The sequence below is a fragment of the Tubulanus polymorphus genome, chromosome 5, assembly GCF_964204645.1.
Source record: "Tubulanus polymorphus chromosome 5, tnTubPoly1.2, whole genome shotgun sequence".
NCBI classification, from domain to species: domain Eukaryota; kingdom Metazoa; phylum Nemertea; class Palaeonemertea; order Tubulaniformes; family Tubulanidae; genus Tubulanus; species Tubulanus polymorphus.
In genome coordinates, this window is record NC_134029.1 from 18,740,401 (window position 1) to 18,767,421 (window position 27,021).

The 27,021-nt window shown below is 36.5% G+C and overlaps 2 protein-coding genes across 2 annotated transcripts in view; one reads left to right on the forward strand and one right to left on the reverse strand.

Moving 5' to 3' along the window:
* Positions 1-904: 904 nt before the first annotated feature.
* On the reverse strand, positions 905-14,489 carry LOC141905718 (armadillo repeat-containing protein 3-like). Its single transcript, XM_074794707.1, has 20 exons — positions 14,409-14,489; positions 13,587-13,648; positions 12,785-12,902; positions 12,506-12,631; positions 12,068-12,139; positions 11,463-11,638; positions 11,239-11,365; positions 10,156-10,431; positions 8,398-8,487; positions 7,721-7,873; positions 7,503-7,611; positions 7,041-7,217; positions 6,252-6,461; positions 6,047-6,171; positions 5,817-5,964; positions 5,429-5,533; positions 3,431-3,619; positions 2,387-2,549; positions 1,703-1,798; positions 905-1,439 (listed from the first exon to the last, which is right to left on the reverse strand). Exons 2-20 carry the CDS (start codon positions 13,632-13,634, stop codon positions 1,329-1,331), a joined length of 2,619 nt encoding a protein of 872 aa, XP_074650808.1. The 5' UTR covers positions 13,635-13,648; positions 14,409-14,489; the 3' UTR covers positions 905-1,328.
* A 218-nt stretch (positions 14,490-14,707) lies between these two features.
* LOC141905472 (uncharacterized) overlaps positions 14,708-27,021 on the forward strand; it is a 30,634-nt gene continuing 18,320 nt past the window's right edge. Inside the window, exons 1-2 of the mRNA XM_074794338.1 lie at positions 14,708-15,197; positions 19,553-19,704. Coding sequence (XP_074650439.1) covers positions 14,812-15,197; positions 19,553-19,700 — 534 coding nt within the window. The 5' untranslated portion in view covers positions 14,708-14,811 and the 3' untranslated portion in view covers positions 19,701-19,704. The remainder of the gene's footprint in view (positions 15,198-19,552; positions 19,705-27,021) is intronic.

The window sequence follows — 27,021 nt, forward strand, 5'->3', positions numbered from 1 at the left end:
ACAAAATTAGACCAGTCTTAAGATTTAAGACTACTTTTGGACTTAAGTCACGACTGCAACTGGGCCCAGGAGTTATTGTTACACTTATTGAAATCAAGGTGGAATAAACACTAGGGGTCGATTTTGGTCAACCGGGCTAGGTGTAGTGACAACTCTGATTCTGGAACACCTACTGGTACATCTCACGGCTAGCACTTGAGGCAAGAAATAACTTTTTTTAAATGATTCTGTTCACCTGCTATAACCATAACCAGTTCCCAGCAAGAAATCAAGCCAGAGAAGTGTTTCAGGTTTGTCTCGTTGCGTGGCTAGGCTTAACGTATAACTGTAAAGATACCAAACACATTGGCTGGTGTGTAAATAAATTACCAAGTACATGTACTTATGCAGGGGTTTCACTCAATACAAATCCCAGTTGCTATTCAAAGTTAATCAGGATGGCCACTTTGCACCTATCTACAAGATCCCTGAGTTTTTCCCGATTCTCTGAGTTTTCCAGGTCAGCGGCCACCCGTTAACAATAAATTGTACCGGTTGAGTCGATGGTTTCTACATAAGCAAAACAGAGAACTATATCTAGAGATATCTGTACGTCTCTACCATCTGGAGGCTGCATGGGCAGATGATCGATAGAGTGGAACCTCAGTAACACAAATCTTGCGAGCAAAGTGAAATTGTTGTATCAAGCGGGTTTCGTATCATCAAAAACAGGATTCGTAAGCTGGGACATGCTGGATATAATCGTAATAAACGTGTTTCGTATTATCTAAAGCTTCATTGATATGAATATGTTCGCTGGGACCTGCTCGAAAACGAGGCTCCGCTGTATATACAAATTGAGAGCACAAAAGCCTCCTACAATCTGATAATGAATTACATGAAACTAAATTTTTCAGTTGCCAATAAATATATTTACAAATAACAAGTGCAACATGTACACCATAAAGATAAAAATCTCCAAAAAAACTACAAATTAATCACTATATTTTAGATTTTTCATAGTTGGACGGATATCTGAATATATTTTGCTAGTACCGGTAATTACTGGACGGGGTTTATTCGTCTTTAGAAGATACAATCATATAATTTTAGATCACAGACACTTAAAAATTAGGCTTTTGAATTCAAAATCCATCGGAGTAGAAATGGAATGCTTCGTTCACAGATTTCTATGAGATTCACAAGGCTTTGCAAATCCTAATATTACATAAAACTATCACGTTACGATGGTCCATCTTTGTAAGTCCTAAAAAAAATACTTTGATTATTTTTCGAAATGTCAATCAATGTCGACGCAAGAAGCTCATCAACACTTAATATTTGCGCTTTTATATTTTCTGGTAGAAAGATGCCTCCATACTATCGGTCCTCAGCAGATCACCAGGGTGATGAATAAGATCGACGATGTACGATTTTGGTGGATATTTTGGAGCTCCAGGCTGCAACAAGTAAACAAACAAATTCCTGATCATGTTAGTAATCCCAAGAGCAAAAAATCCCCAATTAAGCCCACACAAGGGATTTCCTTAGGTAAGGTTACTACAGCAGGAGTAACAAATAATATGCAAAATGAAAGCGAATCGGTTATAAATAAAATTTCACTATGGTATTTTGTGAAGCAATAAGTAATATTTTTATCGAGGCACCTGTCTTTTCCAGAACTAAACTGAAATTCGGTTTTATTGTGAAAAATTCAACCTACCGTAGTAGTTTCATCACAAAGCATCACCTCGTTCCAGGCTCGATTATATTCGCCTCTCACTAGCGAACAAGGTACGGCAATTCTATCGGCAAGAGCCTGCAAGAAAAATGTCGACATTCAAATGAAATATCCGATCACGATTCGAGAGCAGCTAGAAATAGGAATTCATGAGTTTCATCGCAATATGCTATCTTAAACCAGGGAATCTAAATTAGGTCGTTTACAAGATTGGGACTGTGAATACAGTGTACTGGCAAACCAAACCTTGGAGCAGAATGATTATACTGAGGCAGAACTGATTCCTTTTTGAATAATTTGACATAGACATTGTAGCTTAATTGAAAATGAACTAGAAATTAGTCTGATTTTGAGAGTATTTATTTTACTTTTGCGGTATTGACCCTCAAATAGAGGCGGTAGCTTCACTTCATACCTCAACCTACTAAGTCCCACTCAGGGCATTATCAGCAGATTCATGGTTTCTTATTACCAATAAGGGGCAATGCCAGAGAAGAAGCTTCGACCAAGAAACTGATACTTTCAAAATATAATCCCATGAATTATGGTATTGACAATACCAGTAGGTCCACGTGAAAGACTGATGACTGAATCCGTGACATTGGTTCTGACGACTGAAAAATGCATGCAATTTTATCGCGATACTTATCACGTTTCATTCGTTACCTTGAACAATATACTTCTGTGATAATGTATGCCAGCGTTAATAGTCCCGATTGGAATAACATTAGACTGTAAATTATATTTCAGTTGACTGATTTGTAGTTCGTAACTGAAATTTGACACTTGTCCTTTTTCGATTGCACCACCCATACGATCAGCAACGAACCTAAAATGAGTATCAACAAATACCGTAAGATGATCTGGCTTAGGGGCATATTTCTCAAGAGACAAGTAGGGTTGCAATTTGGCCAAGAGCCCGCTTTGTCGACTCACTAATGTCTATTTCAAATTGACTTGAGAGTGCATTAGATGGCCTAGCTCAGTTAGTTTTGTTGGATTTTGGTTATCTGATAAAAGTGTTATTAGGACCAGAACAGACTGGCAGTTGACCTAAAACATCGTTTTTTAATCCAGTCTTCACTGTATTGAAGGATTAGATAAAAATTCTTCATTGAAAGGATGGCATCATAGAAAAAGAGACACAATTTTCTTGAAAAAATAAAGTTTAACAATATGTTTCCATGCCTACCCTGACAACTGAAGTTTGGAATGTATGCATGGAAAGATATAGTTAAACATTCAAATCATGGAATCACTTTTCTTTATTCAACTGCTTTCAATGAAGACTTTCTGGATATCCTTCAATACAGTTTGAAAACGATTAAAAACCAATGTTTTAGGTGAACGCCAGTCCTCTCTGATCCTAATAGGACTTACCGGTATATCAGGTTTGGTATGTCCACCAAACTAATTGAGCAAGGTAACCTTATGTGCTCTCAAGTCAAGTTGAAATAGACAGTAGTACCAGAGAGAAGGATCATAATACAAATACATATGTGAGCTATTTTCATCGCAGAGGCTATTATCCAATCATCCAAAATATTAGATTTCCAGGAAAAGAAGTAGTCAATCAGGCTGGTAATGTTGCCAAAACATAGAGATCAATTCTTCGATATTTTCAAATCAATTATATGTTAAGAAAATATTCAACAGCTACTACTACAACCAATACAGTTTTATGCATGCTCTATCGGCAATATATCTTACTCGGCTAATGCAACTACTTGTTCTTTCATTGACCCCAATGGCAATACTTTCTCGGTGACCATATCAACATATTTGCGCAACATATCATCGACTGGTGGTACAAATGTACTTTCTTCTATGGGTTCTTCCTTTTCTTGTTTTTCTTTCGTCGATTGACGTGATTTTTCGGCTGATTTTTCACGTGGTTTCCTACGAACAACATCGATCAAAATAGTTCATCATCGAAAGAGCAATCAAGAATATGAAATCGAAACCATCAGGGCCTACGTAACACAGTTCCCAGATGCCGAAGACTAATGCACACAATATCAAACGTTTTGCACAACCTGAAGTACCGGTACATAGGCTCTGAAAAGCATTTGCAGTAGCAGGTAGCATCTGCTATCCAAAATACTAGATAAAGTTCACTTGAAACGATGACTACCTCCATAAATCAGATATCTCTAATTAAAATAATCCAATATGAACCCAATCTTAACAGAGTTCTATGGTATACACAGTAGATCAATGGAGCGTGTAAACCATCTTTTAGGCTAAGCTATCTGTACATTATTATTATAATTCTTGATAGAAAATATTCTTTTTTAAGAAAACAGGTCTAGGAGCAAGCGTTTGCGAATAAAATGGGCATTTTTATAAAACAAAAAAAGGAAACTAAATCACCGAGAACAAAATGAAGCGTCATTACAATGGAACCTCAAGAGACTATTAACGACTGATCATAAAAATTTCTCATTTGGTTGGTGGTTGTACACGACGTGGATGTTCAGAGGTTCCACTGCACAGAATTTTCCCTTTACCACAGAAATAAAGCATTGGGTTTATGAATAGCTAGATTTGCAGCTCTAGACACTACAGATGAAAGATAACTCTACAATCTTTTCATGCAGGTCAACTAATTAAAAAATGTTCATGAACTAACATAACTCATGCACTGTAAAATCTATCTGATAATACATGTACCGATGTATTGACTAGCCCATCACAAGCTCGGTAGGAATGAAATAATACATAAACGATTTTGCTAACAAGTATGAAATAAAGGTTAAAAAGAAATATTCAAGTGTTGCATTCTCTCCAAAACTTTCGGTTTCCTTTGTGCTACAGTATTAATATTGATTGGTATAATGTGGCATTTCAATTTATTGGTACGTTACGCCGAAGAGAATGCAACAGGTCAAGACAACTTAATATCTAAAGCAGAAAAAGAAATGATGCGATTAGGATCAGAAATGGAAACATATCAAACGAAGAGTCCAGCCATGCGCTTAAAAACAGTATAACATAGTATGCAGATTGTCGGCAACAACCCCACACATCAATAAGGATTGGAGACATATTTTGTCCCCTCCTCGTACACAAACCGCTAAATTTCATGTACGTACCTATGTGAACCTTTTACCCCCAGTGCAGTAGATGAGCTCTTGTTGATATGGTTATTGACAGGCACGGATCCAAATTTCGAGTGCCCTTTTAATTTGAAAGGATTGCCTTTTATTTGAAAGGCACTACTTTACAGGGGTGTTGGAAGCAATTTTTGATTGCCGTGGCCAAGTGGCGATTTTGGACAGGTTCTGAATATTGCCTCGGTGAATTTACTTAATTTCTTCAAAAGCGTGGTATTCAAAGAAAAAAAAATGTCATTCAGCAAATTATTGCCGCGGCTTTCGCCGCTGCACTTTCAAAGCCACTGCTTTATATGAAACGGGCAAATTCTTGCTACAAAATATTTGAAGAGCAATTTCAGTAAAACTAAGGCACAATTTTGTTTAAAATTTTTGATAAGGTTTTTTCTTGACAAAAGTGCACTGCTAGATTGCCTTTTTCTAAGTGGTTTTGCCATTAAAAGAATTGGTTTGAGCCTCAGATTATTATGTACTTGGATCCGCTCCTGATCAAAAGGTTATTTTCAGGTATAAAGAAACAAGAATTATCAATGCTGAGGGCACGGTAGGCGGCTGGTACAAATTGAAAGAAGCCGATCCAATGTTGACTTACGCCTTGCCATCTTTGCTAGATTTAACGGGCGTTCTAGCGCGAATACTACCAGCGGAACCGCGAGGTTTTATATCAACGCTCGGGGTCGGAGTGACGGCTTTCACGCTGCAAATGATTGTTTTGTTAATGTTAAGTAAACAAAAAGAAAACTACATTTCATATATTTTCATCAAGTAAAGCACGAATATTAGAGAAAAATTTCATGCTACTATTCAACAAAATCAGTGGCAATTGCAACAAGTTTTAGAAATCATTAACACGAAAACAGTTTGGTAAATACTGCACATTATTATTAACCACACGCTATATACGATCAAGGGCATCTGAACGAAAATTTTCACAAATCTAATCCTCATTCCACCACAAGTCAGTAGCCATCAATACTTACTCGAGCGCTGATGAACCTGGGTTAACGAGGAGAATCGGTCGTTTTTGGTTGACGTCGTCTTTGCAATAATCCTCTAACGTTCTGAATGAAGAGCCAGGTTTCAATTGGCCGGCATCGAAGAAGCCGTCTGCGATCAAATTGTTCGGACCTGCAAAAAATGACCGTGAAAACTTTTTTCTAGATACGTATCGTCGGATTTTTCAGCTTAGAATTTCGAAATAAATACCTACCGAGGTAACCGGTGAGAGCATATTTAGCTGAAAGGTTACTGTCCAATAACTTTTCCATCGCTGCATCGGTGAATCTGTTTGCCCTTGTACCGGATTGTTGAATATCTTGTAATATGCCTAGACAACTATCGGAGGAATGCGATATTCATGAAATAATTCATCACGCCTGCTTGAAATGTAGAAATACGTCGCAAAATATACATACCCTAATTTACTGAGCTCAGAAGCCGTCGGCTCGTCCACTGCGATCACCGTGATGGCCCATGACGCGCTTCTTCGAACTTCGTCGTTGTTAGACTTGAGCAATTCGCACAAAGGCTCCAAACCGTTGGACAGACCGAAATCTTGCCTGGCATTAGCGTCCGATGCAAAAGCGGCAACTGCAAGCGCGGCTTTACTCTGAACAATATAACTCCTTAATATAACAAAACCAACAAATTACACACACAGATATTCACTATATCTTTTGGTCACTTTCATGGATGGGTATCTAGGTTTTCTTCAGACAGTCTACCTAGACACTCAGTTGCGAAATTAATTACACAATGATCTTTTATTGTCGAGTTCATTCTACTTTGAACTATGTTGGGCAAGTTTTCATCATAGACGAAATTGAATTTGACTCAAGAATAAACTCGATATGGCCCTTTCATCTGTTGGTTTATGCAGCTACGTTCATCGATTAGATATCAAGATATCATTAGCGCACACAGCCAGCTTGGACTAACCCATAAAGAGTTATTACTGGTAGACAAGCAGCAGAGTGGGAACAAAATAGTAAAACTTCAATGGGGCGATGATGTCAATCATATTGAGGATCCAGAATCGCACCTCAACAATTTTGAGAGGATATTATTGAAAATCTGAAGATGCGATGTTTCAGACTCACACTAGCCCGACAATTGTCTCCAGTGCGAGTCTGAAAAATCGTGTCATTTAATAATTTGTACAAAGTGGGATTTTATATATTATCTCTATTCACACTCATACTTACTGTGATTTTAATGGTAAAATGACGGCAGATACTACGCCCAATCGTTGAATTTCAGCCCTCATCTGTTCATCTACGGACATGTTCGTTAAAACGCATGCCGCGTTAGCGACAACTGTTTCTCTCTGGTCGGCCAACAGATTGATCAACGGCTCGATTCCGTTCTTATGCAGAACTTCCCTAGAAAAGCGAATCGAAATGAGACATTAAATGACATATGAACAAAGTAGTAGTTTAAACTGTAATAGAAATTTTCTAATTTCGGCCAAGCACTACAGGTCAGGAAAACTGTCAGTGATGAAAGGATTAATGACTTGTACACAACAGAATGGGAGTTTCGCAGCAATATTTAGGCAGATGCATTTTTGATCAAGCTGTAAAGTTTAGGAGCATTTGGAGTCAAAGTAACAAATATCGCCAAGACAAGCTTGAAGTCTATCGTTCCAATAAATCAATCATATCTACCCGCAGTTGTTAGTGTTGGAAACTGTGAGATTTGCCAGAGCCGCAGTCGCTGCCTCTTTCAATTCAGAATTGTCCGATTTCAGCATTTTAATGAATGGATCGATGCCCTCTACAATTGAAACAACAATTTATCAGTCGTGCTTGCTTCTTGTAAATTTAACGACTATAAATTTTCATCTCAGACTACGCTCGATGGATTTATACGAAGTTACACTCACCCCACTGTCCGATTGAGTCTCTGCACGTCAGACTTTCGGCCATCACCGCAATTGCTTGAGCCGCCGCGATCTGTACTTCTTGCGCTTCATGCGACAGCAACAAGATCAGCATTTTTTCCGCTTCTTGTTCGTGCAGGATCTTTCTATTTTCAGCTATGAGATAAATGAAAATCATTGTAGTACTAGGGGCATCATTTCAAATAAGCAATTTCAAATTGGGAGGTTTTGACCATATTCATCTCAAATAAGCCTCAAATTGGGAGGTTTTGACAATATCTATCTCAATGAAAAAGGCAACTTCAATAGGAAGACAGGGATCTAGACCCCAGAAATAATGCAACACATTTGCCCCAGGAAAAGTCAGAAATCGCTTATTTGTGAAATAGGTCAAGAATCGGCAGCTTTCAAGCTGTTGCTGTATAAACAATTCTTAAATTTTGCGTTCAAGTGAAACAATAATATTGATCCAGCACTATACAAATGAAGTTACCGGGTTAACTTGGAGTATCCTAGATCATAACAGTAAAGACTGCATTGACCAGCGAGCAAATTCTTTAAACTTACACGTTTCTCTAACTGTTGGCCCATACTGAGCTTGAGTATGGTATGCAAATTACCCTAAAATTTCAAGATTCTTTAGCAACGCTCGCAACGACTTACATCTTTAATATACTCACCATTTTTGGCAGCTCTAGCGATAGCTTTCGCAGCATGTTTCTTACACTCCGGTAAAGTATTAGACGGTTCACCGGTCTTCTTCTCTTCTCCTTTAAACAAAATCAAATACGACATGACCGGTAAGTTGAAATGATAAAATCACTTAGAAAAATAGATTTTAGGTTGAAATCAGACTCCGGAATGAAAACATTTGATGATCAATGTACGCAGGGAACAAACAAATCCAAACATTTCCTATATATAATATTGGAAAAAGCAAAAAGATATGTTCGCATGGGTTGCTTTTTGGTTTAGGATTCAGAACAGAATGTGTAACCATTTTGATAACCATTTAAGTTTTAACAGCTTCCCCTGTCTGCCTTGAAAAAATATCTATCTCATATTTTGGACTGAACTGAAAATGTTCTCAAACACGCAGCCTGGCAACTAGGTCTATTGTAGTAAATAGATATTCTCTCGTTTTTACAGAAGCGAAATCAGATTCAGTGTAGGCATAATAGATACTTTGAAGTACAAGAAATGAGGGTTAAATTATAAAAAGTTAAGTTAACAAATACGGATTCATCATTCATTGTAAACTACTCGGTATAAGAAGAGTATCGGAATTAATTCCTAACAATAAACATTTAAGGCGAAAACTAAACGACAAAGGAAGTTAAGTCAGCTTGTAACAGGTCTGAAAATGTGTATCATGAAGAATGTCCAAGTCAGAGCCCAGAAAAAGAAGCAGGTTTTTTCCTATACACGTACTGCCAGACTTGAGGAATAAGCTAGCTAATTGGGGAGAAAGGAATCATGTTACAAAAAATAACTATGGTTAACAGAAAGGAACTGCCTTGCGGCGATCAATGCAAATGATTTATAGACTTTCATGAAAACTTGTCTAATTTTTTGGGCAAATCAATTATTTACTGACCAGTCAAAAACCGCTACTGTATACAATGTACAGTACAGTAGTTCATTGATGGCAATTCTTAAGAATTCTAAAGGGACTTAACAACAAACAAAGAGTTTACTATCTTTCAGGAAAATCACAAACAAGCGGAGGCAGCGCCTTTCAGATGCTTAGAAGAACATTTTGTTAGTAAGGGGAATATAAAAAGACATCAAATAACAAATTAGCAATGTATCTTACCCTTTTTTGCTGTGAACATGATAAAAAGTGCATGAATTTAAAATATATTGAGCACATGCATATATTCGAATATTGCGCAAGTGATAATGAAATATCTAAATGCTGAATAAATTGTAGAAAAAACCCGGTATCTACTTATAACACCCAAAGCTTTCATTCATTGATGCATTGACATTTGAAAAATGCTCTAAAAACATACCGATAATTTAAATTTACAATGAAACATCACGAAAAAACATTCAGTTTTTCTAAGTCAGTTAGTTTCAGTATACATTTAGCATTTTGGTTTAGTGGTAATTTATAAAACGGTGGGTCTGTTGAGAACAATGTGATTTACCGCTTTCTTCATCCGAGACTAAGTGAAGTATTTTGGAAAATATATTTGAAAAATGTACATTTCACATTTAATCTAGTAGCTTCTCATATAACAGGGAAAAATTCCTGCCGACAAAATCATTCTCAGAAGCAAATAGAACTCGGATTTCAAGCTCAAATACGAAATGAAAACCTTTAACCAAAAGTCTGTTGCCCATTTAACCTTATGGAAACAAAGCATTAAATAATTTGCCAACCCGATCACCCAATCAACCAGATTAAATAGCACATTTTTTATTCTACGTACCGTCTTCGCCTTTTTTGCCCTTTTTAGAGCCAGATTTCGGCTTTTTGCCTTTCTCCTTGCCGCTCTCGTCTTCAGGGGGCGTCGTATCGGTGATAAACGCGATCAGTCGAGCGAGGCCGCCGTTTTCCTTGATTTGTTGCATGCTCTCCACGTCGTCGAGACTGTTTGAAAGCGCATACAACGCATGCACGTGTAGATCGTTGAAGTCGGGCCGACCCACGAAATCGACTAATCTGTTCAACGCTTCTAGTTCTCGTAGGGCAGCTCGCGTGTCATCTGAAACATTTTAAAATTCACTTCAGAAATGATTTTCAAACATTCAAACCAAGTTTTAATGACGTGGTATGAAATAGAGAAGTGTTTACTATCACAGACTGGCCATTTTCCATCAATTTAAAAATCCCCTGGGTTTCCCTGATTTTTCCATGCGATTACATAAAATCCCCCAAGTGAATCAGAAAAATTTCTAGGTTTTTGAAATGTTAAAATTCATTCATTCATTTATTTTTCATCGAATCATGTAGGCCCTATTGATAAAGGAACAAGTGGTCAATAACATTCGAATTCCCTGAGTTTTCCAGGTTGTTTGGTAAAATTTGTCTGAGTTTCCCTAGATTTCTATGATTCCCGAAGTTTTCCAGGTTTTCCAGGTCAGTGGCCACCCTGTACGAGTGCATTGGTCCTTACTATCATCATCGGTCATTATTTTAAACAGGTTGGATCTAAGGGATAGTTTTAGAAGTACGGACCCATGCCTTCCCATCAAGGTTGCCCTTTTTGTATAGACAGAGCTTGTTGAAACCTATAAATTTCATGCTCATCCTCTTGGGAATTGAGTCTTTTTGTAGGAATTTCTTCAGAAAGATCAAATCCCGATGGTGGGACCCTGCTTGTAGCCTTCCTAGAAATACCCTTCCTTCTGTTTCAGAGCATATTTCCTATTTTCCTAGATCCGCACCCGTCCTAATTATAAGTATTTCTACTGTACCAGTAGTTCAATTACTGGGGTAGTATGTATCTATTTCTTAGCTAGTTCAACCAGTAATCGTGCAGGAAGTCAGCAAAAGGAAGTGAAAAACTTACTGTCTTGAGCAGCTTTTTGTAGTGCTACAAGTGCGAATTCTTGAATCACTGGATATTCGGATTTCATCAAATCCAAAAGGGGTTCGAGACCATTTTGATCACGGACCGCTGCTCGAGCCTGGTAATCCTAAAAGGCACCATTGGTAATATTTCAATCATTGATAAATGTTATGAGTGTAAAACACAAAACCTATAGATATTTTTACATTTTTTGAGTTACGTACTTCCATCATTAAAACCAATGTCTCGAGGCCATTTTTCTGTACATCGGGATCGCCCGAATACAAGCAGCGAATCAGAGCTTCGACTCCGTCACCCTCGTACACGGCTACTTTACTGCTGAAATCGTTGCACATATACGACAAACACAACGCCGCAAATTCATGCACCACTGTATCCTCTGCAAGAGAGACAAAACCCTGGCTTTTTATGATTATTTTTGAAACTTCCTTTAAAATCCACTCTTCATTAAAGACCTAATTAACTTCTTCACTTCATTGGACCTCTGTAATGAGACTAGATTTTTTTTAATGGGATCAGAAATTCATTTAGCAATTAGCAGACAATCCAATAGTAGTCATACAAACAACGATGAAAGTACATCAGACTCATACCATTATATTATAATATATATGTATTTCAGTGACTGATAATGTGGCGTATAGGTCTTAAAATTAGCGACTGCTTATATAGCAGTCAGTTGTATGATATCATATCAAAAGATACCTAATGATGGTGTAAAGCTTTCGGATAGGTTTGTTAAAATATTTGATTGCGAAACTAAACCAGTCTAGTCACTGACTACGTGAACCGATATATTCTTGTTTACCTTCAGGGTTCAATAAATGAATAACAGCCGGAATTGTTTCATCTTGTTTTCTTAAGAGTTTCCGTACGTCAGCTGAAAAGATAATTAGAAACAACAATGAATGCTTTTTCAAAAAATAATTTGGAACTTGATAATTAATTTAACGAATACCATATAAAATGTGTCGATTTTATTGTCAGAACAGCGCAGAAAGAGAATCTCAGAACGTTGAAAAACCTTGCATACTGGACACATTAATTTGAGTATGGAGTCATAACTAGTTAATCCCAAGTAGGGTAAACTAATCTATCTTATCCAACAAATTGTAGAACTGGCTCCAGAAAACCTTGGCAATAAGTCAAGAATTTTCTACAATTCATAATGACTTCAGTTGACTTGAGAATCACTGCCTGAATTCAAATAAATTAGTCGCTCAATTCTGAAATGTACCACACTTACGATGGGCGGCCATGACACCGAAAGCCATGCAAGCGTTACGCCGTACAATTCTATCTTCCGACTGAATCAACTTCAACAGTTTATCGACCGTTCCGAGATCTAATAATACTTTCTTATTTTCATCACCTGTTACAAAAAACATTTGAAATATGCAATAAGTATTTAAAACATTATCTAATCAAATTGTTGATATTGCTAAAAGGATTTATATGGACAAAAATATTCAAAAACAGTAAGCATGCCATTTATCTTCTTTCTTTTAGGTTACCCTGGACTTACATTTGTCAGCAAATCTGTACATAGCTTCGCACGCCTTAGCGAGCACATCCTCCTCTGGACTATCCAACATTAAAACTACCGTTGCCGCTTCTTTGCTTTCCACTTGCAGCGGATCGAACTATCGGGAAAGAAAATGTAATATCAAAGGATAGGCGAGTATTTAGAATTCAGGACCCAGTTCCACAGTTCTAAGATAAAAATAACAAATTTCAAACCGTTCAATGATGACTATTAATACCCAAAAGTGCTGGAGATAATCTGAAAATTTTAACCCAGTCTGTTGAATAGCAGGCACACCACTATGGGATCATTCATTTAGTACGTACGTATTAGGGGAGGGGTAAGTGCTATTGCGTACTGCAATGCTTAATGTATATGAAAAAAATGGCCGATTTTGCGTACGGGGTTGGGTCTTTTGAAGTAAAAAAAATCAGATTTCATGCGTACATAATTTAATAAATGAATGATCCCTATTAGCATGTCTACACCACGGTGTGATCATGTATCGTTTTTAGTTACTAACATTTCATTATGTCAGGTGCAGCCATCTTTCAATGGAGATAAAATCTAATTACTAAGAACATCAATATACATCGATGCAGTCTTCTAGCCAAGTCCATCACTGCACTGAAAGTTGGTTTGAGTTGACAAACACTGTAGACCAAGTAATAAATGTAATAATGATTTTACTTATTTCATTCATCGACCGGTTAACTTAACCTAATTTTTGAGCAACTGACCCTGATTGCAGCACGTTCTTAATTGTGGATTGCTAATGTATGATGATGACGATGATACTTACAACATCCTCCGGTGGAGCTTTTTCTTCCTTTTTTATCTTTTTCCCCATGTTGAAATCAGAACCTGCTGGGCATGAGAAAAAAAATCAATGAACGGAGGTTCTCAGAGTTTAATCAGTTCATTTTCAAAATTTTATCTCTTGAGTCAAAAGTGGAACTCAGTCAATATCAGACCTATGCGTTATAGAAATGAGATATTTTAGATACAAGAGATTGCATTGCCCATGATATTTTGGGGGGGATGGGGCAGGTTGCCACACTAAATGTATCAGATGCATTGTTTTTCACTAGCAGATCTGCTCTAGCCAATGTAATATAGACTGGTGGCCACTGAATGGCAACCTTTCTGCCAAATAATCTTGAGCGGTGCAATAGACCCATGGAAGGCCGGCGGCCAGGGTTTGAGTTGGCGTGAGCTTTGATGGGTGGCAATCAAACCCTGGCAAGCAAGGATGGATGATCACCCGATGGATGATCACCGCGACTGGGCCTGCTGAGCTGAGCCACATGTCAATTACATATAATAGAAAAAAGAGTAAAACGCAACTTGCTCAAACTGTCCTCGGTCGATGACCTGAAGCACCCCTTGTATTAGCAGAGAAACAGAAACACATTACAGATCATAAACTAACGAATCAAATAAATGACAAACAGCAATAAATATTGATTTATATTTAATTCATTTTGGAAACTTCTACGATTCTCTAAGTAAAAAATAAAAAGTACGAGGCCTTTGACGCATCGTTTCAACGAATGATCCAACAAACCTGAAGTCTGTCTTCTTTCTGACAGGGGTAAATCAGCGGGAAAAATAGTTTACTCACCGAAAACGAGCTTTTAAACGGAATTTCGAGTGATGTTTTCGAGCGGAGGATGTTTGGGTAGTTGCTAGATGACGTCACGGAGAGTCGGCCGATGCTGTCACCTGACGGCTATCGAAGAAACTCATAAGCTTATCTTTACTTAAAATGATTTTTAGAATACATGTGGTCAAAATATGTAACAATCCTTTCTGAAAACGTTTAAATAATTTTTAAATTGAGTTTAAATGCATTGAAATCTTAATTACTGCCATCTAGCGGCGATTAATCAAACGAACGCGGAAGTAAAATTTTGATACTGTGACACGCACTTGTGACAGTGAGCTATTTTTGGATTTTCGTCGCGCGGTTCTCGTCGAATTCGCATGGATTTGTCGTCGTAAGTGACCCCGAACCGACTACAGCTATGGATAAGCTTTATACATATTTATTTAGCGTCGTATTCGTATTTCTACTCGTCACGGTGGCCGTGGCCGCTCCATCTGTGAAAAAACAGAACCCTAAGCCCGGCAGTGACACTAGCGTCGATAATAATGATGCTAAAAAAACTGATGACGCCAAAAAAGCGCAACCGAATAAAATATCGCCACCGCCATCGTCTACTCCGTCTACTTCAGTGAATAAAACAAAATGTGTGGGAAATAATGGAACCGATTGCGTAACGACGTCGTCGAAATCGAGATCATTCGGGGATATGTTTAACCAAAATAAAGGAATGTTATTGCGGACTATGTACGTCCTAATCGGAATTACAGCCGTCGTTATTTTGTGTTTCGCCGTGAAGACTATTAGGTAAGAATAATATCTTTTCCAGTGCTGACTAATTGATGCTAACAGAAAGTGCTGGAGATAATTTTGAAAAATTCTGTCCCAGTTTGTTGAATGACGCGGTATACCTGATAAAGGTCTTAATGGGATCAGAAAGGACAATGAGTCGACCTAAATCATCATTTTTCAATCCATTAGAAACTGTATTGAAGGATATCCAAAAAGTCTTCATTGAAAGGGGTTGAATGAAGAGAAGTGATTCCATGATTTGAAAGTTTAACACTATGTTTCCATGCCTACGTACCGAACTTCAGTTGGTAGGCATGGAGACATATTGTTAAACTTTCAAATCATGGAGTCTCTTTTCTCTCAGGAACCCCTCTCACCGCAGACTTTTTGGATATCCTTCTAGGCTATACAGTTTAAAGTGGATTAAAAAACGATATTTTAGGTCAGCTGCCAATGCATTCTGGCCCTAATAAGACTTTTATCAGGTATGTACTACCAAAACTGACTGAGTTAGGCAACCAGGAATGCTCTCAAGTCAGGTTGAAATCGACATTAGCAAAGTTCATCACCGGTGTAGATGTACTGAAAGGGTTAATTTGATAGTGAGGATCTCTGGTTTGCTAATGGTGAGTCGTCTGCCATGACTATGCCACTAGGCCTATCTGCTCTTCAAGGAGGGGTGGCACCCCTAAAATAGGGCATAGGCCTATCATATAATTAGAAGTGCACACTGAAAAAGCTAATTGGAAAACATTAGGCCTAACTCAATTTTGAAAATAGTGAACAATGCGCGGCCCCTGGATGTGCCCTTGCCTATTACGCTACATATTTTGATTTAATTCAAACATCACTTTGACAACTAGCCTATACCATGCCATGACGAGAGACAAGTCAATTCTTCGTTTTCTTCTAACCCTCTCTTCATCATGCTGAAGATTCTCAGAACTGTCCAAGACTTTCATGTTAGATCAACGCATCGGAGAAAGAACACCGACATGTCCCGGAATCAAACCTTCCACCTCACATCTTCCTCCGGCAGGGATTCAAACCTGATGGCATCGACATTGCCACGGTTCAAAATCCCGTTTTATTTTAGCCCGGTTTTCCCATTTATAGTTCTTCCGTGAAATTTACCTCAGCGATTATACAAGCAATCTGATTGGTGCCGCAAGTACCTAGTCTATAATGGCAGGGCTTCGTGCCGTGGCTAAATATAGCGATGCCATCAGGTTCAAACCCCTGCCAAGGTAGGATGACCACCTCTCAATTAGGCATGTGTAAAACACCTTATCCATCAAGAATATCAAGGGCATCTCTTTGGTTGAAATCCTGTTCAAAGATGATTGAAAATAAACTAATTCTAACTTTCTAATGGTAAGTCACATCAGCCGATCTTGTTGTAATGTGTGCCTCCAGTCAGGCTACTGGACTGTTAGCTTTTAATAGGAGGGCTTTGTTAGGGAATTGTGAAATTAGTAGTATTTGACGTTTTGTGATAAACTGACCAAATATAAGATTTCAAGCATTTCTCTCCCTCGGCCAGAGTTTTTCCCCTTAGAAATATTTACAACGAATATTCTGTGAAGAAAATAGGTGAAGCCATCCCCAAATAATGGTCTGTTTGCCGTAACCCGACTGACCGGACTTCGAAGGTACTGCATGGAAACTTTTTTTTGGGATTCATTGAAATAGATTTTATTTTTGATATTGTTTCCATACAAAAAAGGTGATAAATTTGTTTTTTGCCCTAAAATTTTGCCAAAAAAAAATTTCCTCCTACCTACCGACTCATCCGGAAAACTTTTGAGTCGATGTTACGGCAAACAGACAATTATTTTGGGATGGCCTGATTCTGATATTGCCGAGTAGATAGAATGCGGGTGTATGTTTGTTTTACTGTCAGTTCTATACTACCAGCATGGTCATTAAGTAATTGTGTAGCCTAGTTTTGAAATTATTATGTTGTCATCATATTCACGAAAGTAGTCGCAACACTTTCGCATCATTAGGATCCCCAAAAGATATTCTTATGCCATTATCTAACTCGCGTGATTAGGCCTAGTTAGCTTGCAAGGTTGTATGAACTCTTGTCAATGGATTAACATTGTTGCTTCTTTTTCTCTCATTTCTATCATGTTGAAATTAATTGTTGTTAAAATTGACCTAAGTTCATTTCTCTGGTAATAAAAAATCTAGATCTATATCATATGCGCATGGGACATATACCAAATTAAAATCTTTTAGTGACTGTTTTAAGTTTACAATAAACATATCGGCATATAAAGTGTCAATAAATCAATCATAATACAAATATTGGGGCACCACAGACTGACGACCTATAGCTGGGATACACCACATATACCAGGGCAACCACCAGCAACATATGCTTAAAAAACAGGAGAGGATATCGATACTCGTGTTCAATTTCTTCCACCTTTCCGTTAAATGAAAGAATTTGATTGCTTTATCCAGAGAATATCCTTAATAACCCTTTGTAGGCCTACCCCAAAGTTGGACTCGACCTGCCTCCATTACGAGTTCCTTGTTTTCTATTAGGCTATGTGTTTGTGGTTTTAGCTCTGTTAATGGTTGGTCGATCTTGATGAAACGATGTTAGTGCGGGGGTCTAATGGGGAACAGGCACTCCAGCTATCCCGTCAGATGGCGCCACTGAGTTATCAGAAAGCACTCGATCAAAATTAGTTCATTTTCAAGTAACTTTGATCTCAATTTTTGGTCTTTCCAATCGGAAAATTGGGCAAATCACGCAATAAACTCTGATTAGTCTTTAGAGTTCATGTGCCACAATTTGCATGTATCATAGAATTTGATGAATTATTGTTAGATTTTAATTGAGTTTGAGAAGAAATCCAGCGATGACGTCGTATTGTACACTAGCGAACCTGGCGGATTATGGTGGAATTCCGCTTACCACAGTAGTGTGCCGGTACCCCGTTGTGCTGTGCAAAGAATGGGCCAATGCGCCACCTAGCGGCAGAACTAGGCACTGAAAACTCTTTTTTTCAGCAACATGGCTAATTGCTCAGGAACGGGGTCGAAGTTCAAAAAGTTGTTTTGATAAAATTTAGCTTGACCCTAGATACAAATTTTCCAAAATGCAGTGGTAACTAATGCATTGGAATTTTGAAGTTGCTTCATGCACACGCCAGTGACTACCAATTCGAGCCTGAGCCCGACAACCGTTGTCGCATATGGCGCTTGTTTTCCTATAGATTTCTGCCTGCTATTCCAGTCCGGTAATATCATGTTTCGAGTATGTCATATACTCATGTTTAAACGCATGCTGTGCGTATGTGTGCACCTGTAGCAGATATTGTTGTCGCTGGATATTATTGTGTCAAAAAGGACTAGAAAACGTAACAAGTATCCGACTATCGTTGATTTGCCGGGGGAAAAAACCAGATGGTACCCCTCATGAAATAATTTACATTCGTTGTATAGAAAATGCTTTTGCAGCATATTATTTTCATCGCTTTTACTAAATCATGGCAACATAGGACATTCCCCTAATTGTAAAACGGGGGTAGCCATATGATTGCAACCTAATCCGAAACCATAGAAATATAAACTATAGGGGAAGACTGACTTCTGTGCAAATAAGCGCAATGATGAAATTCTGGAACGCATGCACATATTGGAAGCAATTTCAGCTAATTGCCGATTTTGACAGGTTCTGATATGTTACCGCGTCAAATTTGCTTTGATTTCTTCAAAAACGTATTCAAAGAAAAAAAACATCTTTCGCCGCTGCAGTCACTTTGCTTCCAACACCACTGGAGCGCCCTCTAGGGTTGTTGCAATAAACAATAGATTCTGGGTAAAATATTTTCTCCACAAGCATTAAGGTTGGGGTTTTTCGAGATTTGATTAAGTTTTAAAAAAATTCATGTAAATGAGCCGGTATTCCCTTCAGCGAAACAGCGAATCCAAACACAAAAATGCATTTCAAAGGTAATAGATGCTTAAAACTCTTTCAGTGCTGACTAATTTATTAATGCCCGAAAGTGCTAGGGGTAATTTGAAAGTTTAAAGAACCTTCCATCCCAGCGTGCTGAATAACGGGCAAACCGCTTTAGCGCGTCTGTTTGACAGGTGCTGCTATCTCTCAATAGCGATAGAGAATAATTATTAATAGTCTGTACACAGCGATGCGGTGTATTAGCAAAGCTCATCGATGATTCATACACCGCACTGTGGTGTAGACGCGCTGAAAGGGTTGATAGTTGTGATTTGGCGGTGAGACGCGGGTGCGTTTTTTCATATCCCTAATCTCCACGTCCCTATTAGGTACCGGTAGTTAAGTCGCTCGACAGTTTGTAACGACGATGTTGTCGCTTTTCTCGTAACAGGTTAAGACGGCGTCGAAGCAAAACGAAGAAGTACGGCGTGATATCCACTCCCGGTCACGATAATATGGAGATGACGCCTTTAGACCAGGACGACGACGACGAGGACATGACCGTGTTCGAGTTGAATAACGGCCACATGCGAAAATAGCACGGTAAGTTTTTTAGGACGGAAGTCAATCACCGCTAATTCACGTGTAGCGATGCATAGGCAATAGGGATAACAGTACCGATGTGTTTAGAAGTAAGCTCGGGGACTGAAGTGTTCGGTTAAGTTCGACGGAGTGAGTGAAAATCAAAGCAGATCGTACTGTACGCCTATGTCTTTTCGAACGGTTAGTTGTTGGAAAAAATAATTTGAGCGCAAGGGAAATCAAAATTTTGCGCAGTTTCCAAAGAATGGATATACCGCATTTACCGCGACTCATAAAACATCCCCCATTTATGTTATGTTAAAACTCAATCGTTTTATTTATAACGATTTAATTTCTATAACGCCATTTTCACCGTTATGCGACGTTCAACAGTGCTGCCAATACTGGTAGTTGGTATTATTACCCCTATCCTAGGCTAGCCGCAAATACGCGCAGACGATCTGGCCGAAACCATATTCGGTCTGTATCCGGCCGGAGTCAAATCTGGCCCATGTCTAATAAGATGGCTTGTTCACACGTAAACCAACAAAGCGAAGTGAGTCACTTCCGGAACTAGTTGCAATTCATACGCAATAATTTGACCCGTGCGAAAATTTGGCCCAGAACAAAAATGCTTGTGCAAATACGGTTTACTGTAACCATGCATCGGTCATCTCTCCGTGGGGCGGTGTAACACATGAGCAACTAATAAGCGCTCAGGATTCATCTATTAGGCCAGGTACCCATTATCTCCTGGGTGGGGAGAGGCAATGATGATAAAGTGTCTTGTGCGGGGATACTACGGGTTTCGAACCTACGACCTGGCTTCGCGGATTCAAACGCTCTAACCATTCGGCCGCACCGCTTTACAAGACTCGACTAGTACAAACTTCATCATAGACTGAACCCAGCCCGATGTATGTGCTACATATTTATTATCATTGATTCCAATCAATTCGTATTGTAGGCAACATTAAATGACTGGACAAACTAGGGTGTAAAATTTTCGGCAGGACGTTTCGGGGACCTTTTCATAAAAACTCTCGAATGTTTCATCCACGTTATTCAGATTGTATTACAGCGGACTATAGCTGAGTAATGATCTTTGAAATGGCCCCCGGGTCCTGTTTATCATGTAAACATCTCGTAAATCTTACGAAATCTATACCGACATGAATTTGATTTCAACTGAAATTGTCTCTCGTCGTCCCTCGGACCTGAATTAATAATATCTATTTCTTCATATTCTCCTCGGATGAATTGATCGTCGCATTCATTCCGCTCGAGACGTCTCGAAGTGCCGATCATCTCCGGTTTATCAACCGTCGCCGTGGAATCCTTCTTCGAATTCTAGACCGATATCTCGAGGAATCGCTTCGAATCCTATACCTCTAGTGGTAGGCCTACGCCTAACGTTTGTTTATTCAATTCATTTTTACAGTCAAACCTGGAAACATCGTGCTTACAATATAGCACTGTCTAACTGACAAGGGTGCTTGGTTTGTCTTTCTCAGTTAGCAACCATTAAACTAGCATCACCTCCCTCTCTCTCCCTCTCCTCTCTATCCAACTAGCATCGCCTCCCTCCCTCTCTCTCCCTCTCCTCTATCCAACTAGCATCGCCTCCCTCCCTCTCTCTCCCTCCCTCTTCTCTCCCTCTCCCCTCTCTATCCAACTAGCATTGCCTCCCTCTTCTCTCTCTTCCTCCCTCTTCTCTCTCTTCCTCCCTCTTCTCTCTTCCTCCTCTCTCTCTCTCTCTCTCTCTCTCTCTCTCTCTCCCTCTCTCCCCTCTCTCTCTCTTCTCTCTATCCAACTAGAATCGCCTCCATCCCTCTTCTCCCTCCCTCTCCCCCTCTCCCTCCCCCACTCGGAATTTGGTCGTTTTCACCAAATGGGCATATAATCCAATCAAATTTACAGCACATACCGTATAAAAACGATACAATTTAGTATTCGAGTAATTTCGAGTAATTCGTCGCAATGATCGCTGTGAAGGACATTATAACGAGAGAACGAAAATCTGTGGCACTCAGATAATCATATAATATGTGCTGTGATGAAAAACTACTTCGGTTGCTATCAGTGATTCTTTGATGAATGTAAATAGGCTTACCCCATTATGTCCTGCATCGTCGGGGCTATTATTGATAGTTACGTCCATAAAATTTGAAATGCGAATCTCCCATCGTTGATCGATGATGTCGGATTGACGGCAGAATTCGGTACAGGTTTCGATGACAGATACAAGTTTTGTGTGATAGAGTTTGTTATGTTTAGTAGGGTTTTAACAGTGTAACCCTAGTGGGTCTTAAGAGACGGCCAAGTTAGCAGAGCTTAGTCCATGTATGTGTCTTGACAGCCAACAACAGATGTGGTTTCGAACCAGGGACCTCTTGGTTCCCAGTCCTCCACTAAACCATCTGAGTTAATGGCACAGGACTTGTCGTGTGGATCTGTCTGATCCTCGCAGGTAACCCATCCACCCTTTTGAAAGCCTATCATCCCTAGTGGGGGAGCGATATCTTGTTTTAGTCAGCGGGTGCCGTTTGCTGTCTCGCTTGAGGCCTCGTTAGCGTGATATAGCCTGCAATTCTCAATGGATTTCCATGAACCTTGGTCTGAGGATTGGGCCAGGTGTAATGTCCACCCCTATTGAAAATGGAGGTTATCGACTGTCTGATATGGTCATCAGGGCGGCCATATTGAATTTCATGTAAAGGCGATACAGCCAGGGCGAACTTCGGTTTTCGAAGTTATACGACTAGTGGTTTGAACTAATAACCGAACGCTTTATTTCGGTCGTAACGCCATCTTTCACAAAGTCGGCCATCTTGAAACTAGGTCCAAACTACAGCAACCATGCTCAATCATGTGAGTAATAGGGATAATAGGCTTTCATACCAAAGGTCGAAGGGTCGAGCTCGTAAAAAAATGAAAATAATAATTTACAGTTGAATTAGTCGCGCACACTCCTAATTCAACTGTAAATTATTATTATTTTCATTTTTTTACTCACTCACCCCTTCAACCTTTGATACGAAAGCCTATTATCCCTATTACTCTTAAAATATTCACATAAATGAATAACATTTAAATCATTGAACTTCTAAAATCAATTTTAATAAAAAATATAGTATTAAAATGGAAGCAAATAAATACTACTGCCCAACATGTAAGATAAGTATAGATAAATCCCAAAAAGCAAGACACAATAAAACTATAACACATTTAGAGAATAAATTGAAACTAGAATATTTACAGTTATATTCAGAACAGTTAACAAAAGGAAAGAAATTTATTGAATTATGGAATAATGATCCAAATAATGAACAATACGTTGAGGAATTTATTATCAAGGAATCGAAAGAACTTATCAAAGCAACGAAGAATGAAAAAGGATGATGTTGGTCGAAGAAATAGAAGAGGATTATAAATTATTAACCAATTTAGTAAAAAAATACGTATAATAAATGGAACCAGAACAACCACAAACTATCAATATTACAAATAACACTGGCGTTATAAACATATATTACAAGAAATGTTCTAAATGTGAATTAGATAAATCATTAACAGAATTTAGTAAGCGTAAGATTAGCAAAGATGGTTTTCAATATTGCTGTAAAACTTGTACTAAACTATATACCAAACAATACCGAGAAGATAATAGAGAATCTTATAATGATTATATGACAGAATATATGAGAGAAAGATATCAAACAGATCTTAATTTTAGATTGAAACAATGTTTACGGTCTAGATTAACACAATTATTCAACAAAGAAACACATTCAGAAACATTATCTAATTTATTGGGTTGTTCAGATGAATTTCTCAAATCATGGATTATATTTCAATTCGATGATAAAATGAATATAGATAATTATGGGGATTATTACCATATTGATCACGTGTTACCAATATCTAAATTTAACATGAATGATGAATACAATAAAAAACTTATTTGGAATTGGAAAAATTTAAGACCTTTAGAAAAGAAAGAAAATCAAACCAAATCTAATAAACTAGATTTACAGTTATATTCAGAACAGTTAACAAAAGCAAAGAAATTTATTGATCAATGGAATAATAATCCAAATAATGAACGATACGTTGAGGAATTTGATATCAAGGATCCGAAATGACTTATCTGGACAGTTATAACTACTGCTCCTAATAGATAAACAAAAGTAGTGAGATATCAAATCCTAATTTAAATAAAAAGTATTTAAAAAACAATAACTTCAACTAGCTATCGAATTCTATTATATTTTTAATATTTTCTTTTCAAAAAGAGAATACTTTATATTTTGAATAGATCCGAATAGAAATTCTTTAAATTCAAATAGCTAGTATCAGTAGTCAATACTAGAATTCTTTAGCTTTAACTAGCTAGTATCATTTTATAATACTTATAATACTATTCTTATTAAATTTCTCTAATATAAATGTCAAAGAAATCTAATAAGAATAGTATTGATATTGAAAAAACATTAGATGATTTAGGTATTAGTGATAATAAGGATACAGTTGTTTCTAATTCTATTCAAGTTAATAACAATATAGATTATGAATACTATTTATATTGTAAGCATCATCTTGAATTATTAATTGCTGGCGGGAAATCTAAGGACTTCTTAGGAAAAATAATAACTTTTCAAGAACTAGACTCTATGAAACCCGATAAAGTAATAAAATATTTTAAGATTTATGAAGAAGCAAGATTAGCTAGAATAAATGATTCTATTTCAGATGGTATTGTCAAATGTTATTCAAAATTATGTAACCAGTTAATACCAATTGATGATGAAAATAAATTATATAATGATTTGAAAAATGATTATTTAGTTATGACTGAATTACAAAAATGGGTTGGTTATGCTTCATTTCAATTAGGATCGGTTATGACATTGATTTCTACTGGAGTTATAACATTTTCGAACATCAAACCTATGGAATATAAATCAGGTAAGAACGAAACAGATGTACTACAACCAAACGTCGAAACAGAAAATGAATCAGAACAAAAATTAACTAAAATAAATGAGTGATGGAGTTAAGAAAAAGGCTAGATCAGAGAAACAAATTAAATGGGCAAGAGAATTAGGTAAAAGATCATCAGAATTAAAAAAAGCTAAGAAAAAGAAATTAACTGATATAAATGAATCACCTGGTATTGATTCAAATAATAATCCATCTGATTCTTCTAATGTTGGAAGTAATAATAAATTATATATTACAATTGGGTTAATCACAATTATTATATTATCCGGTGTAATATATAAATCAAAATTCAAATCTGATGATAAAGATGATTCCAATGATGATAAACCTATTATACCAGAAAATAAATCAAATGAAAATAAATCTAAAATATTATTAATGGATTAAAATATAATGAAAAAAGAACAATATTTAAGAGAGTTATATTATAACCCAGAAAGTGAAGTATCATATTCTAACGTTTCAGAATTATGGAATAAAATTAAATCTGATAATAGTGATATAAAATATGGTGAATTAAAATCATGGTTACAAAATCAACCCACATATCAAATTCATAAAAAGATGGATAAAAAATATTTAACAAGAAAAGTTATGGTTTCATATATTGACCAACAATGGCAAGCTGATTTAATTGACATGAAAAACTTAGAAGAATACAATAAAGGATATTTTTGGATACTAAATGTTATAGACATATTCAGTAGATACGCATGGTCAATTCCAATCAAAAATAAAACTGGAATAGAAGTTACAAATTCTTTCAAATTAATATTTAAAGAAGTTATTCCAGATAAAATACAATTTGATGAAGGTAAGGAATTTTATAACAAACATTTTAAAAAACTATTAACTGATAACGATGTAGAATATTTTTCAACACATTCAGATAAAAAAGCATCTGTTATAGAAAGATTTAATAAAACATTGAAAACTAGAATGTGGAAATATTTTACTGCTAATGAAACATATAAATATATCGATGTGTTAGATGATTTAGTTAAAGGTTATAATAATTCTAAACATAGTTCTATAAATATGAAACCTATACAAGCTAGAAAAGAAGATAATTCAGAAATAGTTTGGAATAATTTATATGGCGCATTTGTTACACACGATTTTGGAGAACCTAAATTTAAAATAGGACAACATGTTAGAATATCTAAATATCGAAAAACATTTTATAAAGGTTATACCCCTAATTTTACTGAAGAAATATTTAAAATTAAAAAGATAATATTAACTAAACCATTTGTTTATAAACTAGAAGATCTAAAAGATGAAGAAATATTAGGTTATTTTTATGAACAAGAATTATCATTAGTACCAAATCCAGATGAAATAGAATACAAAATAGAAAAAGTATTGAAAACAAAAACTCTTAAAGGAAAAAAGTATTCTTTGGTGAAATATAAAGGATATGATGATAAATTTAATGAATGGATTTTATCTAGTAAAATTAAAAGAATAAATGAATAAAGATTTATTTATATTTGAACCACATAATATGTTAGTTACTGGAGTTACAAATTGTGGTAAAACACACTTCATATTATATTTATTAGAAACTATTTATAAGAATCATTTTGATAATATAATATTATTCTGTCCTACTTATGAAATGAATGAAACGTATAATAGAGATATAGTTAAGATAAAAAAGTTTATTATATTAGATCCTAAAACAGTAAAAGAAAATTTAGATAATTGTATTAAAATTGCATTAGATATTTATAAAGGATCAAATACATTATTCATTATAGATGATTGCGCAAATTTACATGATTCTAAAATTAGAGAAAGTGAGTTATGTTATTTAGCTTTCTCTGGTAGACATTTTGGGATAACAACATGGGTTTTAAATCAGAAATATAATTCAATTGTTAAAGACTTTAGAGAGAATATAAGATTTCTAGTTTTATTTTATAATAAAGATAAAAAATCTATGCAACAATCATTGGAAGAAAATCAAATTATACCTACTGAATTACATGATGAATATATGAATAAATTAAAGAATAATAAAGGTTCCAAATTACTTATGAGATTACAATTTCCATATGAATATAAATTTATAAAATAAAATCCTAATTCAAAATATTATAGAATTCACTGTATACTAATGGATGAGTGGATGAATTGGATGAATTGGATGAATTGGAAGAGTGGATGAATGGAAGAGTGTAATAATATATAATTTACATATGTTTTTTATTTTTAAAACAGTAAGAGTTTGATTTGAAGATGTCATATAATAATAAATATATTTTTATAAAATAATAAAATGACAGATAATAAATGTCATATAATAATAAATATATTTTTATAAAATGA